Here is an 18,610-nt window from a genome sequence, read left to right as displayed (position 1 = left end):
CCAACAACCTCATGTGCTATACAAAATACTGTAGATTCACAGATATGACGCAGACTGCATACTCAAGAAAAACTCTTAAGATTCTAATTTGTTAATGGTCCTTAAGGATAACCGAGCAGCTGTAAATTAACTGCATGATTAATTATGCACCTTGGCTGGCCTGTCCGTGTAGAAAGTGGTGCAGTGAGACTTTGTATACTCAGTGGAAAAGTGTGTGATTGTTGTCAATCAGTACAACAGACTATCCACTTTCTGAATGAACCAATACTTGAGGGACAAACACCCACACAATCGCAGACACACACACACACACAAAAACACACATAGTCTCTCACAGACACAGACCAGGGGGTAGAATTCAGAGTACACAAGCACGCTAAGCATCTGGAAATAGAAGCCCATTTGAAGTTGAAGAGGCACATTGGTAATGAAGTGAGATGGACACTCGCTGCCTGCCTCCCTTCCTGTTTACTTATTGATGGCGTGTTTTTGGGGCCTTGATGCAGTCTGACTGTTGTGGCAGCAGGGGAGACGGAAACAGGATTTGTCGCAGATCTGCGGATAGCTGTCTAACAGGGATCTCGAGTTGCTTGATGTCCTCTGTGAGACAAGGAAAGTGTTTTTTGGGATAGAGGTAGAGAAACGTTTATTTAAGCATCTGCTTGCAATGAACTCTCCAAATGCGTTTTACTGAGCAGTTGTGAAGCATGTCAGAAATGTCTATTAAAAATGTTCAGGGTGTGTAAAAATGTAATTCAGTTCACACGAGGGTCTTCATTTATTGACTCATGTAGATCGTAAAATAAAAAAACATTTTTATTGAACCATTTTTAAATAGGCAAGTCAGTTAAGAACAAATTCTTACTTACAATGACGGCCTACCACAGCCAAACCCGGACGATGCTGGGCCAATTGTGCACCGCCCTATGGGACTACCAATCACGGCCGGATGTGACACAACATTGTAAATAGATAAATATCCAATATCATATGCAACGTTAATACATCCTGAAATCTGACCTGACAACATTTTAAGTCCCATTCCTGTTTTGACCAAGTCACTCCCAGAAGAAGTATACTTGGAGAGGTATGCATGCAGTGACCTTTGAAGTGTATGCCCCTCCCTGCCTCCCTTTGTGAATATGCTTGACACAAAGAAAACGGTGAGAAATATTAATCATAATGAAAGGGCATTAGGAAACAGGGCCAGGGAATGGCAAGGGCTACCATAATCATTTCACCTTTGAGGTACTGTGCACTAGCCTACAACCTCAGTCACTCTTTAGATAATACCCCCATACTGAAACCAGCCAAGTAAATGTAAGTCCATTAGCTAGTGTTGTCGCACTAGTTAAAACATAACATCAGTGCTTTGACTGGATTTCAACAAGGCCACAATTTGGAAGTGAAAAATCAGACATGGTTTTGCATTGATTTTGACACATTCAGATTTTTTCCCTCCACTCCTGTCGACAGATTATGTCTGACTGAGGCTCGGAGGGAGATGAAGCTAAATTAGATTAGTCTGGGAGTGGATGTGAGCGTGTGTCGTCATGTCTGTGTCAATCGAATCCCCATCTCCACATGCCCTTTACAAACTATCAGACACCAAGACTTGATTCACAAATCCATTTGGGTCTCCATCATTTTTACATTGCCTACAGGGTTGGGGTCAATTCGAATTAAAGGCAGTCAATTCAGGAAGTGATTTTAAGGTTCTACTTTTCCAATTGATTGAGAAGTCATTGAAAATAAATGCTCTTGTTTCAATTATTGAATTGTAATTTCCGTTTACTTTCTGAGCTGACTGCCTTCAAATAAATTGACCCCAACCCTGATTGCCAATGCTTCTCACGTCATATCTGCAGAAATGCGAATAACGTTTTCATAAGCTTGTCATATGGCGCACTGAGAATTTCCCTTGTGATGAAGGAATCCTCCCGAGATATGATCAACTCTCTAGGAACAAGGTTGATCCACCCCATACAAATATATAATTATTAGAACGGGTAAAGCCCCTTAGACCACAGCTTTACACTCAATATGGCTGACATGGTAACTGACACTGTCAGTGTAATTCTAGTTCTATGGCTTATTTCTATCACATTTGGAAAAAGACTCAGATTGCTCAATGCCACCATGGGGAATTCATTTCATATAACAACTCAAAGGAAACTAAGTATAACTATGTCCAATTTCCACAGTGAGGTGCATTGTTTAATTGCATTGTAGACTTTGACGCAAGCGTTGCTCACAGATAGGCTGACCGGCAGTAACTCTGTTCCCCAAGGTGGTCGGGGGAATTATTTTTATATACTCTTGTCGCTTTTGATTATTTTTTTAAAAATTAGCTGCCAGGGAAATAAATAAATAAGTTGGAAGCACTGTCATGCTCACAAAGACAAGCCACGGCTTTGATCTTGGAGTGAGCTGAGAGCAGTGAGGAGACAGAGCGCGAGGGTGAGAAAGAGACAAAGAGAGAGAGAGAGGGACAGGCGGAGTGAGAGAGAGAAAGATCGACAGAGAGAGAGAGAGAGAGGAGGGGAGGACCACAGACCCTGGATCTCATCAATTACTCTCCTTTTGTTCTTGTGCCAGAGAGAGCGAAGCGTAGCCTCGCTAATCTTGGCACAACGTTCACATTCCATTGTTAATACAACATTACAGCAACTTCAGTATGCACCTCAGCTGAGTTCACACTTAGCAGCACTCCAGCACCACCATGTTGATGGGAGCGATCCAGGCAACTTTTCCTCCTTAGAGGCCCAGCTGATTGGATCAAAGAGGGGAGAATTAACTTTGATTCACTTGAAGGAGTTGGAGCACTTGGAGTGTAGTCTATCAGTATTAGGTATCACAGGAGGTTGGTGGCATCTTAATTGGGGAGGGCAGGCACGTGGTAATGGCTGGAGTGGAATACGTGGAAAGGTACAGTATCAATAACATCAAACACTTGGTTTCCAGGTGTTTGATGCCATTCCATTTGCTCCGTTCCAGACGTTATTATGAGCCGTCCTCCCCTCAGCGGCCTCCACTATTAGGTACACTCTGTTAATGCAGAATGCATACATCCACCATTGCGGGCCTTTTGAAGTAATCTGATGCTGCATGCAGAAGATGAAGGCAAGGCATTTGACTGACTGGAAGTGCTGCTATCTCCTCCTCTCCCCTCTGCTGCATCCCAAATGGCACCCTTTTCCCTACGTAGTGCACCATACAGGGAATAGGGTGCCATTTGGGACGTGTATCCTGTCGATGATAAGAAACTAGTCGCATTTTCTGCTGTTTCATCTTCGTATGCTCATCCTCGTATGTAATCCATACCTAATTGACAAGGAAAAGCGACATAATCCACTCTCGCTGAGCACTGTAATTGTGTGGCCAATACATACACAATAGCATCTTTAGTCTTCCCAGGTGATAAAACACAAATCACAAATCCCATCAAGTCTATTCTTGAGCTATTTTGTAAAAGCAACATACATTCATAACTCAGTCTCACACACACATCCTGTCATTGACATTGATTTGATGGTTTGAGGGGACATTGAGGGGGACTTAGGTGGGGTGCTTTGATTGATTTAAATTCCATTAATACCCTTTTTGCTTGGCAGCCACTCTTGGGCCCCAGCCTGTGTCTGTTATCACAGTGTGGTTTTGATTGGATGGCTTCCTTATCGGTTGGCAACACACAGGAAGAGGCCCGGAGACAGCCAAAGATAGACAGCACTGGCAACACAGTACTGAAACAATAACCTGCAGATCAAACATGATTAGTCAAACCCCACTTTCTTAAAAGGGCAATCTGCAGTTCAAACGATAACAAGTGGCGACCCCGCCAGTGTTTTGGTAAATAGCTCAGAGATGGGGCTGTAACCACTCAAATTCATAGATGGACCTATGGGTGGAAGGACTGACCATCCATGAGATGAAAATGATAATTTGAACCATGTTTTGAAGCTTTAGAATGTTTGTTTACATTGACTTTATTTACAAATATTGGAGAGAAAGGAGCTTATATCTTGGGTTCTGATGTGGAATGACAGTTGAACTAAGCTCATGAGGCATTTATAAGTTATATTGAGAATCAATGGCTGTGTGAGTGTGTCTGTATGTGTGTGTGTTCTAATACAACTCAAATATATATTAAAATCTGTAAACTGTTTGTCAAAACACAAGCTCTTGGAAGACAAGAGTATAATACCAAACAAATGGAGTTTCATCATTATGTGCCCACTTAGGACAATGATTTCAGATGTCAGTAGCCAAACGTTGTCTTTTCAGTGTCTAAAATATATTCCGCTCCGTGGCTGCACTTGCACTATAATTATTTCTCATAATTGGCAGGATCACACTTGGATGAAACCCTCCATAGGCGTCGTACACTCGCGTGTTGTGTCCCTGCCAATTTTCCGATGGCTACAGCAATGTTAGTTTTCTGGTTGCGTGGAAACTAAAAAGCTGCATTGAGCAAGCACTCAATTCAAGGTGCATTGCGCGCCGTTGGTTTGGCGATATTCAACAGAGGACCCCATGGAAGCGACCGAATTCCAGTTTGGAGTGGAATGAATAATTATCTATTTTGAAGATTTGAAAGTGGGCGTCTTGAAACTAAAGTGATTCTGTTGAGTGTCACACGCCATGCGAAGGAGGGGGAGAACGTTAAAGATGTAAGTAATGCATCTTCTGCATGTTATTCAAAATGCATGCATTTCATAGACATACATTAACATATACTGTTAAACACAGCATGCGGGGATATAGGCGACAATAAGGCTTTTATGATTGTGGAAATAACTGCAGCTTGTTTAATACATTCAGGCTCCAAAAATGCTTGTTGAAGAATGGGGCAAACAATAGCTTATTACCTACCGTATTTAGCCTGACAAGATAGAAGACTAACTTCGAAAGGCTATCAATTCCCCAGGAGGCATTGGTCTCGCCTACACCCAGTAAGAGTTTATTATTGACACGCTTGTTGCTTACAATGAAAATAGTGACTATTACGCCAAAGAAAATGTGCAGGTAAAATATGTGTGTAAGTAACAATAGTAGATTAATAGCCTAAAAATAATTTGTATTTATAAATGTATTGTATGTCAGAATACCCTTCAAAGTGAACTGAATTGAAATAATACACGTGATTATTAATCCTTTAATTATTGCTTCAATTTTAGTTGATACCACAGGGGTCAAGTTCAAAATGGAAATTCATTCCTGCAGCTCTAAATTGCCATGTCGATTAATCAAAATGATGTTCTGCTTAAAGGGTCAATATTGCTAAATAGATTTTTTGACTTTTAAATGAAGGATATGTACCCATTTGGTTCTTGGGAGAAAAAAAAAGATATTTAAGCATGGTCAGTCCTTGGATTCATAGGTCTGGCTATACATTTGAGAGTGGTTACATTTCTCCAGCCCATCCCTCCGCTCTTTACTAAAACAGTGGCTGGGTGGCGCACTTTGTTATTGTTTGAACCCTAGATGGCCTCTAACGAAAACGTGTGTTCCTGTTTCTCTAACACATGGCTGGCTAGGCAAGCACCAGTACTATAATATATAATTTTGGGAATAAATGCATGAAGGCTTTCAATGGGAATCAGACAGACAGGCAGGCAATAATAATCGGAGTCCCTAAACCGACTGAAATTTGTACATAATTGGAGTGGATAGGGACAGAGTTGGGAGAGCATGGTAATATGGTTAGACTCATATGTAAGTGTCTGCATCTCAACATAACATTGAGATATTTCCCTCACAGCTGTATTTGTTCTTCTGTGCTTCCTCTCTCCTCACCTCCCTTTCTGTGTCTCATCCTCATGACCTACATAGGCCTAACTTGTCTATCATTGGTTGTCTGGACAGAATGATAATACAATGAACAATCACAACAAAATAATACATGAACAACTTTGACAATCCTTTGCTTTGAGGACATTGTAGTTCTATTCCTTCGGGATTATAATGGTTTTGCTGAGTTAGGTCCTACATTTGCGTCATATCAAAATTATTGCTCTTGCGCACTTGGTGCCTGAGATGTAGCCTATTATTCTAACATTGACTGCAGTCAATTTATGAACTGCCAAAACTGACCTCTGGGCACTTGTCTTGAGCACAGTGTACATTTAAACGCAGGAGAGGTCAATTATAGTTGGGTTGTTGATGTCTTTATAGCTTAATTAACCTGATTTTATTGATCATTTGATTTAATGAGGTTGGTGTTGCGCTCTTTCTCTCTTGTTGTCCCATAGCTTTATCCCTCACTCACTTTCGTCTCTCCATCACCACATCCTTCCCTCCATCACCCCTCCAGCCTCCGCCTTTCATTAACAGCTGTCCTTCTCAGTCCATGACATGCTAATATCTCCCTCTTTCCTCCGATGCATCTCATTAATCTCTCTTCAGTGGGCCTCCCTCTGTGTTCTTCTCCATTGTCATGTTACCCATTTTCCTCAGATCTCTCTCTCTCTCTCTCTCTCTCTCTCTCTCTTATCTGTAGTCAGGGCTGTTCCACTATATCTTCTTTGTTTGGCTTTAATAAAGAAATGGGGATACTCATCTGAGTGTGTCTTTTGAAAGAAGAAGGTCAGGGCTGATAGGGACGGTCTTGAACTTTCAACTGGTCTGGCCTCTTGCAATGAGACTTGTTAGGATGCGTCATTTAGACGACTCCCCCGGTCATGTGGTACTTAGAGATCGATTTCGTTGTTTTAATCTTGGTAAGTGGATCTTGCTCTGGTCTCCAGCATTTTTAAAGAACCATACGAAGTCCGAGAGTTTAAGTTAAATTATTTTTTACAGGAGAGGATATAGCTGCTAGCACAACATGCTAAGGCTGTTTGGGTTGCCTTTGTTGCCTTTTTTAGCTTTAGCATGTAGCCTTCCAATGCTGTTGGGTGGCCAAAATACATGTCAAGTGAGTTTTTCCTTAAGAGGATTAGTAATGGGATAGCAAATGGTTGGTGTTCAGGTATTAATGAAGGGTGTTAGGGTAAAAGGACAGATTATTTTTTAGAGGCCTACATGCTAAATAAAAAGTGTAAATTACAGGACTCATTAACAAGTTGTTAGCTCAGTGTTGTTTGCACTGACCCCGGTTCTGAGTGAGTAAACAGTTTATGGATTAGCCTACTGAACACAGTTCACATCAGTAGCTGATGTGAACAAAAACTTTAAACAAGTCAACATTCACAATGCCGCTGGGCCAGACGGATTACCAGGACGCGTACTCAACTGTCAAGTTCACTGACATTTTCAACCTCTCTCTGACCGAGTCTGTAATGCCTACATGTTTCAAGCAGACCACCATAGTCCCTGTGCCCAAGTAAGCGAAGGTAACCTGCCTAAATGATTACCGCACCGTGGCACTCACGGTAGCCATGAAGTGCTTTGAAAGGCTATCATGGCCTAGGCTATCATGGCTCACACATCAACAGCATCCTCCCGGACACCCTAGATCCACAGATCCACAGATGATGCAATCTCAATCACACTCCACACTGCCCTTTCTCACCTGGATAAAGGGAACACCTATGTGTGAATGCTGTTCATTGACTACAGCTCAGCATTCAACACCATAGTGCCCACAAAGCTCATCACTAAGTTAAGGACTCTGGCCTTTCTGACGGGCCGCCCCCAGGTGGTAAGAGTTGGCAACAACTCGTCTGCCATGCTGATCCTTAACACTGGGGCCCCACAGGGGTGTGTACTTAGTCCCCTCCTGTATTCCCTGTTCACCCACGACTGCGTGGCCAACACCCTCATTAAGTTTGCTGACGACACACCAGTGGTATTTTTTTTAATTTTACCTTTATTTTACTAGGCAAGTCAGTTAAGAACAAGTTCTTATTTTCAATGACGGCCTAGGAACAGTGGGTTAACTGCCTGTTCAGGGGCAGAACGACAGATTTGTACCTTGTCAGCTCGGGGATTTGAACTTGCAACCTTTCGGTTACTAGTCCAACACTCTAACCACTAGGCTACGCTGCCGCCCCGTGGTAGGCCTGATCACCGACAATGATGAGGCGGCCTATAGGGAGGAGGTCAGAGAACTGGCAGTGTGGTGCCAGGGCAACAACCTCTCCTTCAATTTGAGCAAGACAAAGGAGCTGATTTTGGACTACAGGAAAATGTGGGCCGAACAGGCCTCCATTAACATTGGCGAGGCTGTAGTGGAGCGGGTCGAGAGTTTCAAGTTCCTTGGTGTCCACATCACCAACAAACTATCATGGTCGAAACATACCAAGACAGTCCTGAAGACGTCACGACAAAACCTTTTCCCCTTCAGGAAACTGAAAAGATGGGCCAATTGTGCGTCGCCTCATGGGTCTCCCGGTCACGGCCGGCTGCGACACAACCTGGTATCAAACCAGGATCTGTAGTAACGCAGCTAGCACTGCGATGCAGTGCATTTGACCGCTGCGCCACTCGGGAGGCCCCTGAATGCCAAGTTGATTGCATGTTCCTTGTTGAAACATGGCTGTCATCAGACTGTAGTGCCGCTCTTATTGAAGCCTCCCCCTGGCCTACAGCTTTTCATACTCTATCAAAAAAGGGTGGGAGAACAGTCTCTATTTTTACTAATGCTCTCAGCTGTAAGGACATTTTGTTTGGTGACTTTGGGTCTTTTGAGCATCATGCTATTCTGTTTAAATGTCAGCCACCAGTGCTGGCCATAACCCTGTGTAGGTCGTCAAAGCACCGCCCCACTTTCTTTACTGATTTATCTGAACTATTGTCTATTGTCCTTGAGAACTATGATAAAATCATTGTGTTGGGTGATTTTAATATTAATCTTGACCAAGAAACTGACTACAAGGCCATTGAATTTATTAATATTTTAAGCTCTATGGACTTTATCCAGCATGTTGCTAGGCCCGCCCTACTCTGGACCTGGTTATTTCCACCTGGAACAAAAGGAACACCTATGTGAGAATGCTGTTCATTGACTACAGCTCAGCGTTCAACACCATAGTACCCTCAAAGCTCATCACCAAGCTAAGGAACCTGGGACTAAACACCTCCCTCTGCAACTGGATCCTGGACTTCCTGATGGGCCGCCCCATCATCTGCCACACTGACCCTCAACACTGGAGCTCCCCAGGGGTGCGTGCTCAGTCCCCTCCTATACTCCCTGTTCACCCACGACTGCATGGCACGACTCCAACACCATCATTAAGTTTTCTGAAGACACAACAGTGTAGGCCTGATCACCGACAATGACGAGACAGCCTATAGGGAGGAGGTCAGAGACCTGGCCGGGTGGTGTCAGAATAACAACCTATCCCTCAACATAATCAAGACTAAGGAGATGATTGTGGACTACAGGAAAAGGAGCACTGAGCACGTCCCCATTCTCATCAACGGGGCTGTAGTGGAGCAGGTTGAGAGCTTCAAATTCCTTGGTGTCCACATCAACAACAAACAAGATGGGTCCAAACACACCAAGACAGTTGTGAAGAGGGCACAACAAAGTCTATTCCCCCTCAGGAAACTAAAAAGATTTGGCATGGGTCCTGAGATCCTCAAAAGGTTCAACAGATGCAACATCGAGAGCATCCTGACCGGTTGCATCACTGCCTGGTACGACAATTGCTCGGCCTCCGACCGCAAGGCACTTCAGAGGGTAGTGTGTATGGCCCAGTACATCACTGGGGCAAAGCTGCCTGCCATCCAGGACCTCTACACCACGCGGTGTCAGAGGAAGGCCCTAAAAATGGTCAAAGATCCCAGCCACCCCAGTCATAGACTGTTCTCTCTACTACCGCATGGCAAGCAGTACCGGAGTGCAAAGTGTACCACCCAGATCAAGTTGCAGAGGGAGGTGTTTAGTCCCAGGGTCCTTAGCTTAGTGATGAGCTTTGAGGGCACTATGGTGTTAAACACTGAGCTGTAGTCAATGAATAGTATTCTCACATCGGTGTTCATTTTGTCCAGGTGGGAAAGGGCAGTGTGGAGTGCAATAGAGACTGCATCATCTGTGGATCTGTCAGGGCGGAATGTGAATTAGTGGGTCTAGGTCTAGGGTTTCAGGGATAATGGTGTTGATTTGAGCCATGACCAGCCTTTAAAAGCACTTCATGGCTCAAGACGTGAGTGCTACGGGTCGGTAGTCATTTAGACAGTTTACCTTAGTGTTCTTGGGCACATGGACTATGGTGGTCTGCTTGAAACATATTGGTATTACAAACTCAGTCAGGGACAGGTTGAAAATGTCAGTGAAGACACTTGCCAGTTGGTCAGTGCATGCTTGGAGTACACGTCCTGGTAATCCATCTGGCCCTGCTGCATTGTGAATGTTGACCTGTTTAAAGGTCTTACTCACATCAGCTATGGAGAGCAAATTTCAGTGTTACTTACCTCGAAGCGAGCATAGAAGTAATTTAGCTCGACTGGTAGGCTCATGTCACTTGGCAGCTCGTGGCTTTGCTTCCTTTTGTAGTCTGTAATAGTTTGCAAGCCATGCCACGAGCATATGAGCCAGTGTAGTATGACTCAATCTTAGTCCTGTATTGACACTTTGCCTGTTTGATGGTTAGTCGGCGGGCATAGCGGGATTTCTTATAAGCTTCTGGGTTAGAGTCCCGCTCCTTGAAAGTGGCAGGTCTAGCCTTTAGCTCAGTGCGGATGTTACCTGTAATCCATGGCTTCTGGTTGGGGTATGTACTAGAGGTCGACCGATTAATCTGAATGGCCGATTAATTAGGGCCGATTTCAAGTTTTCATAACAATCGGAAATCTGTATTTTTGGGCTCCGATTTAAAAAAAAAATATTATTATTATTATTTTTGTATACCTTTTATTTAACTAGGCAAGTCAGTTAAGAGCACATTCTTATTTTCAATGACCGCCAAGGAACGGTGTGTTAACTGCCTTTTTCAGGGGCAGAACGACAGATTTCCACCTTGTCAGCTCAGGGGATTCAATCTTGCAACTGTACAGTTAACGAGTCCAATGCTCTAACCTTTGCACTCCATGAGGAGCCTGCCTGTTACGCGAATGCAGTAGAAGCCAAGGTAAATTGCTAGCTAGCATTAAACTGATCTTATAAAAACAATCAATCATAACCACTAGTTATAACTACTAATCCAGTTTAGCAGGCAATATTAACCAGGTGAAATTGTGTTATTTCTCTTGTGTTCATTGCACGCAGAGTCAGGGTATATGCAGCAGTTTGGGCTGCCTGGCTCATTGCGAACTAATTTGGCAGAATTTTACGTAATTATGACATAACATTGAAGGTTGTGCAATGTAACAAGAATATTTAGACTTATATTATTTAGACTTTATTTAACGGGATGCCACCCGTTAGATAAAATACCGAACGGTTCCGTCTTTCACTGAAATAATAAACGTTTTGTTTTCGAAATTATAGTTTCCGGAATCGACCATATTAATGACCAAAGGCTCGTATTTCTGTGTGTTATTATGTTATAATTAAGTCTGATGTGATAGAGCAGTCTGACTGAGCAGCAGCAAGCCCGTAATCATTCATTCAATCAGCACTTTTGGGCGTTTTGCCAGCAGCTCTTCGCAAGCACATCACTGTTTATGACTTCAAGCCTATCAGCCTATTGGCTGGTGTAACCCATGTGAAATGGCCAGCTAGTTAGCTGGGTGTGCGCTAATACTGTTTCAAACGTCACTCGCTTTTAGATTTGGAGTAGTTATTCCCCTTGCGCTGCAAGGGCCGCGGCTTTTGTGGAGCGATGGGTAATGCTGCTTCAATGTTGGCTGTTGTCGATGTGTTCCTGGTTCGAGCCCAGGTAGGGGCGAGGAGGGGGACGGAAGCTATACTGTTACACTGGCAATACTATAGTGCCTATAAGATCATCCAATAGTCAAAGGTATATGAAATACAAATGGTATAGAGAGAAATAGTCCTATAAATACTATATTAACTACAACCTAAAACCTCTTACCTTGGAATATTGAAGTCTCATGTTAAAAGGAACCACCAACTTTCATATGTTCTCATGTTCTGAGCAAGGAACTTAAACGTTAGCTTTCTTACATGGCACATATTTTACATGGCACATACAGTACATTGCACATATTGCATATTGGCACATTACTTTCTTCTCCAACACTTTGTTTTGCATTATTTAAACCAAATTGAACATGTTTCATTATTTATTTGAGGCTAAATTGATTGTATTGATGTATTATATTAAGTTAAAATAAGTGTCCATTCAGTATTGTTGTAATTGTCATTATTACAAATAAATAAATACAACAATTGGCCGATTAATCGGTATCGGCTTTTTTTGGTCCTCCAATAATCGGTATCGGCGTTGAAAAAAACATAAATCGGTCGACCTCTAGTATGTACGTAAAGTCACTGTGGGGACGACGTCATCGATGCACTTATTGATGAAGCCAATGACTGATGTGGTGTACTCCTCAATGCCATCGGAATAATCCTGGAACATATTCCAGTCTGTGCTAGTAAAACAGTCCTGTAGTTTAGCATCTGCTTCATCTGACAATTTTTTTTATTGACCGAGTTATTGGTGCTCCCTGCTTAAGTTTTTGCTTGTAAGCAGGATCAGGAGGATAGAATAATGGTCAGATTTGCCAAATGGAGGTCGAGGGAGAGCTTAGTACATGTATCTGTGTTTGGAGTAAAGGTGGTCCATTGTTTTTTTCTCTCTCTGGTTGCACATTTCACATGCTGAAAGAAATTTGGTAAGACAGATTTAAGTCCCCGGCCACTAGGAGCACCGCATCTGGATGAGCATTTTCCTGTTTGCTTATGACCGTATACAGCTCATTGAGTGCGGTCTTAGTGCCAGAATCGGTTTGTGGTGGTAAATAGACAGCTACAAAGAATATAGATGAAAACTCTCTTAGTAAATAGTGTGGTCTACAGCTTATCATGAGATACTCTACTTCAGGCGAGCAAAAACTTGAGACTTCCTTTGACCCCTTGTCTTACCAGAGGCTGCTGTTCTATCCTGCCGAAAAAGCATAAAACCCACCAGCTGTATGTCATTCATGTCGTCGTTTAGCTACGACTCGGTGAAACATAAGATATTACAGTTTTTAAATGTCCCTTTGGTAGGATATACATGCTCGCAGTTCGTCTATTTTATTATCAAATGATTGTACGTTGGCTAATATGACCGATGGTAAAGAAAGATTACCCACTCGCCGTCGAATCCTTAAAGGCACCCAGACATGCGTCCCAGATATCTCTGTCTCTTTCTCCTGCGAATGACTGGGATGAGGGCTTTGTTGGGTGTCTGGAGAAAATCCTTTGCATCCATCTCATTAAAGAAAAATAATCTTCTTCCAGTACGGGGTGAGTAATCACTGTCGTGATATCTAGAAGCTCTTTATGGTCATAAGAGACGGTGGCAAAAACATTATGTACAAAATAAGTAACAAATAACGTGAAAAAACACACACAATAGCACAATTTGTTTAGGGGGCTGTAAAACAGCAGCCATCTCCTCCGGCGCCATTATCGTTAGTTGTTACTTTAGCTAGTATGGTGACAACGATGTTAGTTGTGTGTAGTGTTTCTTTTTGCCTGGTCACATACAGCTGATGTGTTGTGCATTGAAGTCCACAATCAAAGGGAAGAGGTGAGAGGAGGAGAGTGCATAGATGCGAGAAGGGATACAACGTGGTTGCTATGAAAGTGAACTGTGTTTATGCGTGACATTCATTCCACCGTTGATGTTGAAAAACGATTCTTAAAAGGATGCAAACGGAACAAAATGGGGATAAACATACCTGAATTTGTCCAATAGAAACTCTTGTTTGCAACTGTTGGACTAATGATTACACCGCATATCAGCTCGATGCTGGCAGGAGTGTGCAAGGCGGTATTGAATGTCACTGTCTGTCACCTCAAATTTGTGTCTCGACCTGTGTGCACCTACATTGTAAACTGTCATTCATTGGCTAGGCTGTAACAACCTCATGATGGGTATACAAAAAAATGCTGTTACATTGAGCTGGGTGAATGGAATATGAATGAGTCATCCAATATGCTTTAATAGAAAGAAGGCCATGCTCATGAAAAAAATAAATCATCCTCCATCTTAAACGGCACTGACCGCCACTGATGTTTTCCCTTGACAGCGTCATCAGAAAGCACAGCATTGATTTCCACTGCTACGCAGACGATACACGACTTTACATTTCTGTATCACCAGAGGATTTTAACTCCATGGATAAATGATTCGACTGTATTAGTGATTTAAATATTTGGATTGCTCACAAGACAAGGCCGAAGTACTTATTGTTGGAGCCAAAGCACAGAGAGAGAATCTGGCTGCACATTTTAATTCATGCGCAATAAAGATAGTTGTTATTTTAGATTCTAAACTCAATTTCAAATCACAAAATAGCTTTTTACCACATTGCCAAGGTGCAGCTGTTTCTCTCTGACTGATACAGACTCATCCATGTTTTTATTACAAGCAGGCTTGACTACTTTAATGCTCTCCTGTCTGGTCTTCCCAAGAAAGCCACCGGTCAACTAAAAAACATACAGAATGCTGCAGCACGGGTACTGACCAAGACCAGACAAAGTGCACACATTACACTGGTTTTACACAGGTCTCTGCACTGGCTGCCTGTTAGTTTTAGAATAATTTTAAGGTTTTTCTATTGGTTTTTAAATCAATCCACGATTGTGCAGCCCAATACATGTCAAACATGCTTTTAAGATATGGACCCAGTAGTTCCTTCAGGTCATCTGGCACTGGCCTTCTCACTATCCCAAAGCCTCGGACCAAGAAGCATGGAGAGGTTATTATGCCCCCAGCCTCTGGAATAGCCTGCCAGAGAACCTGAGGGGAGCTGAAACTGTGGGCATATTTAAAAAGAGATCTCTTCATTGTTAGCTTCGCTTTTCCTCAGAGTGCTTTTTAGTTGTTCAGTGTGTCATTCTTTTTGTTGTTGTCTTATTTTTGTTGTGTAGTAAATATTTCAGCTTTTATTTTCATTTGGGTTTTTTTTTCCCTGTTAAAGCACATTTTGTTGCACTCAATGTCTGAAATGTGCTTTATAAATAAAGCTTGATTCAATTTGATGCACTGAAAAAAATATATATTTTTACTTTATTTGACCTATTATTTAACTAGGCAAGATGGTTAAGAACAAATTCTTATTTTCAGTGATGGCCTAGGAACAGTGGGTTAACTGCCTTGTTCATGGGCAGAAGAACAGATTTTTACCTTGTCAGCTCGGGGGGATTCGATCTTGCAACCTTTCGGTAACTAGTCCAACGCTCTAACCACTAGGCTACCTGCTGAAATAAGCCAGCACTGCAGGGATGTCAATTATCAGTCTCACTGACACCAAAGCACTTTTTGCTTGTGTGTTTTTGCCAGTGCAAGAGCATTTTTTGCTTGTGTGTTTTTGCCAGTGCAAGAGCACTTTTTGCTTGTGTGTTTTTGCCAGTGCAAGAGCACTTTTTTATCCTTATGTTTTCCTGAAAGCTGTAAGTATTAACATGGTTTAGTCAGCCAACTGTGCTGAACAAGACCGCAAGATCCCTCCACCTCCTCACCACATTTACACTAGTTATCCTGCATCTGTGTTTGAAGTAACACATCTATTTATAATAAATGTTTTGCATGGTTGGTGACCAATTGCAACAATTGTACCTCTCCTATCAGTGGGTTGTGTTGTCTCCCCTCCACCAATCATGCTTCCTGTTTCTCCATAGGCTTGACAGCTATTGGGGAGGTTGACACTGGCTCCGCCCCTTCGCCCAGGTTGGTCTTCCCTGGAGCATGCCCATATCCCACCATGCACCTGCTGGCAAGCGGGTGGCTACTGCGCCATTCGGTGGTCATGTGTCTGCTGCTGCACAGCGTGGTGCTGATGACCTGCTTCCACCACGCCGCCACCAGCTGCTCCCAGGGCTGCTACTGCTCTGAGAGCGACGACCGTGGAAAGACGGTGCGCTGCAGCAACCTGCGTCTCACGGAGATCCCCCAGGACCTACCCAATGACACACGGCGCATCTACCTGGACTTCAACCTGCTCACCGAGGTCCCCAGCAATGCTTTCCAGGGTCTGCCCCTGCTCAGCGAGCTGGACCTCTCCAACAACGAGCTGGCCAAGCTGGAGCGAGGGGCCTTCAGGAGCCTGGGGCCCTCGCTCACCTTCCTGGACTTGTCTTCCAACAAATTGGTCAACTTTAACCCTGAGGCCTTTGAGGGGCTGCGGGCGCGCGCCAACCTGACCAATAACCCGTGGCACTGCGACTGCAGCCTGCAGATGTCCATGCCCCACATTGACCTGGAGCCCCTCTCGCTGACCGGCATCGTGTGCGAGACGTCGGATCCGCCCGACGTGGGGGCGGAGGGTGTGCCCTTCCTGCTGGCCCAGGACCTGGACCTGTGCGTGGTGATGAAGAAGACCACGGACGTGGCCATGCTGGTCACCATGTTCGGGTGGTTCACCATGGTCATCTCCTACCTGGTCTACTATGTCCGGCACAACACGGAGGACGCCCGCCGCCACCTGGAGTACCTCAAGTCTCTGCCCACCAAGCCGGGCCCATCCGAGGCCTCTTCTACTGTCAGCACTATGGTATAGCCCAGGACCAGGAGAGCCCAGATGGGGGCTTAGGCTGGAGGGCTAAGTCTGCCAGAGGAGGTGGTTATTATAGGGCCGTAACCTGGCTGCACCCACACTTCAGGCCATTCAGTGCCAGCCAAGGAGAGTTCTGTCTGGCTTTTAGGTGGGTGCCACAGCGGCACTAGGATGTGTCCATATATGCAGGAAGCCCATCCAGACCTGGGCACCGTACATAACCCAGATTAATAATTGAACCAGGAGTGGCCCATTATCAAAATTGTGCCTGTGAAGGGTCCTTTGGCCATATAAAAACAGCAAACAGAACAACAGGATAGCAACACACTATGAATAACTCTGTCACTCCGTATCCTTCCATGTACAATTATTGTTTTCCATACAACATCCATATAGTATACGCAGTCCATAAACAGTGAAATGTAGTTCTTTACAATAAACAATGTATTCCATGGGTTTCTTTTTTAAATTATCGTTGGTGCAAATGGTCTTATTTTACCTCCAAGAAACTAAGCGAATGTATGTGCATATGTCAACTGGACCATCAGTTGAATCTGCCTATAATGTGTTCAGGCCACTGTACTAGAATGATACACATGAATCATTAATCAATGAAACGCTCCAACCGGTAAAAGGCTCAGAGATCTGATTGATCCACACACCACTATAAAACAGTACACATACAAGCTGCATTGCTGTTATGCACTGTGTAGTAAAAGGGCTGAACAGGAAACCCGCCCTCGCTGTACTATAGCGACCGTTTGTTGTTCTCACCACGACAATGAAACAGCCAGTGCAGTATAGGAACATTCCTGCCTACACACCAGGGCACAATGATCCTTCACACAGAAACCATCCCAAGTGGGAGAAAATGTGTTCCTTTTAGTTCCCTTCTGTTTTAAAGTGCACATTAAGGTCCTGCTGTGGGGGTTTACAGTGCGTTAATCGCTCATGCTGGCACAACACAATGCGTCCAAAACTGTGGGCTGAGTCCACTGGGACTAAAATTGCCAATAAGAGCTAATACACACATTCAGCAGTTTAATATTTGAAAAGGGAAGGGCTTTTTAAAAATGTACTTGCCCTTGTCTGAGTTGTATTACTCAGCAGAATTAACCTTGTGGTGGGTTCCAAGAAACGGAAGGAGATTATAAATGAGATTGTTTGGGATACTCCGATGTAGTTGTTCTTTGACAAGGGAAACACACTGTCTGACATATCGTTACCCAGGGGTGTAGGACAGTCAGTCCAGTCCCTCAGTCTACCTGATAGCTGAAATTCAAACTTGGCACTGACTGCCATTCAGAAACCAGCAAATGCTAATGATATTCTAATCTTGGGCTCTGTCCCAATACTCTCGAATATCTCCCTTTAGATACAACTGATAAGTACAAGAACGGGATAAATGTCAGATCCATTAAGAGCAGTGGTGATCATGTGCACTGACTAGGATGAATTATGGGCCCTAGTTAAAGCCTATAATCTACTTATGGTCAATGTCCTGGTTAAGGTCACGTGATCAGGAAAACAGCCCAGACATATCACATGTAAAAAGAGACAAGGAATAGGAAGCTATCTCTAGATTATAGGGGTGCCTCCTGTCCCCCTCTTCCTGCTAGTGTCTCTGAGGGAGCCTGGCATCATGGTGGGAGCCAGACTGTCTACCGAGGCCATTTCCCTGGGGCTTTCCAAACTGCATTGCAGGGGCTGCGACCTGCTGGTCCAGTTGCTGCTGTGGTTTATATGAACTGCCTAATTGGACAGACTCAGGCACAAGGAAATGCATGTCCATTTCCCCTCAGTGTAATTTTGTAGGAGAGGGTCGAATATGAGAAGAGTGGATTTAAGTAGAGTGGAATTGAACATGACACAGCAAGCGGTAAACCAAGAGGGTAAACTCCTGTTTTAATATGCTCAGTGGAGGATTCCTTATTCATTTTTGTCCTGAGGGCAGCTCTGCTTCCAGGGCGGAATGAATGTGATTGGTTGGATGAAAGCTCAACAGTCAGCACAGTAGGTGTGAAATAAACAGTAGATTTGCGGGTTGCCA

The 18,610-nt window shown here is 43.7% G+C and overlaps 1 protein-coding gene across 1 annotated transcript; it reads left to right on the top strand.

Moving 5' to 3' along the window:
- Positions 1 to 4,368: 4,368 nt before the first annotated feature.
- lrrc3ca (leucine rich repeat containing 3Ca) lies at positions 4,369 to 17,033 on the top strand. Its single transcript, XM_064923926.1, has 2 exons — positions 4,369 to 4,670; positions 15,686 to 17,033. Exon 2 carries the CDS (start codon positions 15,769 to 15,771, stop codon positions 16,561 to 16,563), a length of 795 nt encoding a protein of 264 aa, XP_064779998.1. The 5' UTR covers positions 4,369 to 4,670; positions 15,686 to 15,768; the 3' UTR covers positions 16,564 to 17,033.
- The last annotated feature ends 1,577 nt before the right edge of the window (positions 17,034 to 18,610 follow it).

Source organism: Oncorhynchus masou, chromosome 18 (genome assembly GCF_036934945.1).
Source record: "Oncorhynchus masou masou isolate Uvic2021 chromosome 18, UVic_Omas_1.1, whole genome shotgun sequence".
Classification (NCBI taxonomy): Eukaryota; Metazoa; Chordata; class Actinopteri; order Salmoniformes; family Salmonidae; genus Oncorhynchus; species Oncorhynchus masou.
The sequence above is the reverse complement of the archived record's forward strand: the minus strand, read 5'-3'. Positions and strand labels throughout refer to the sequence as shown.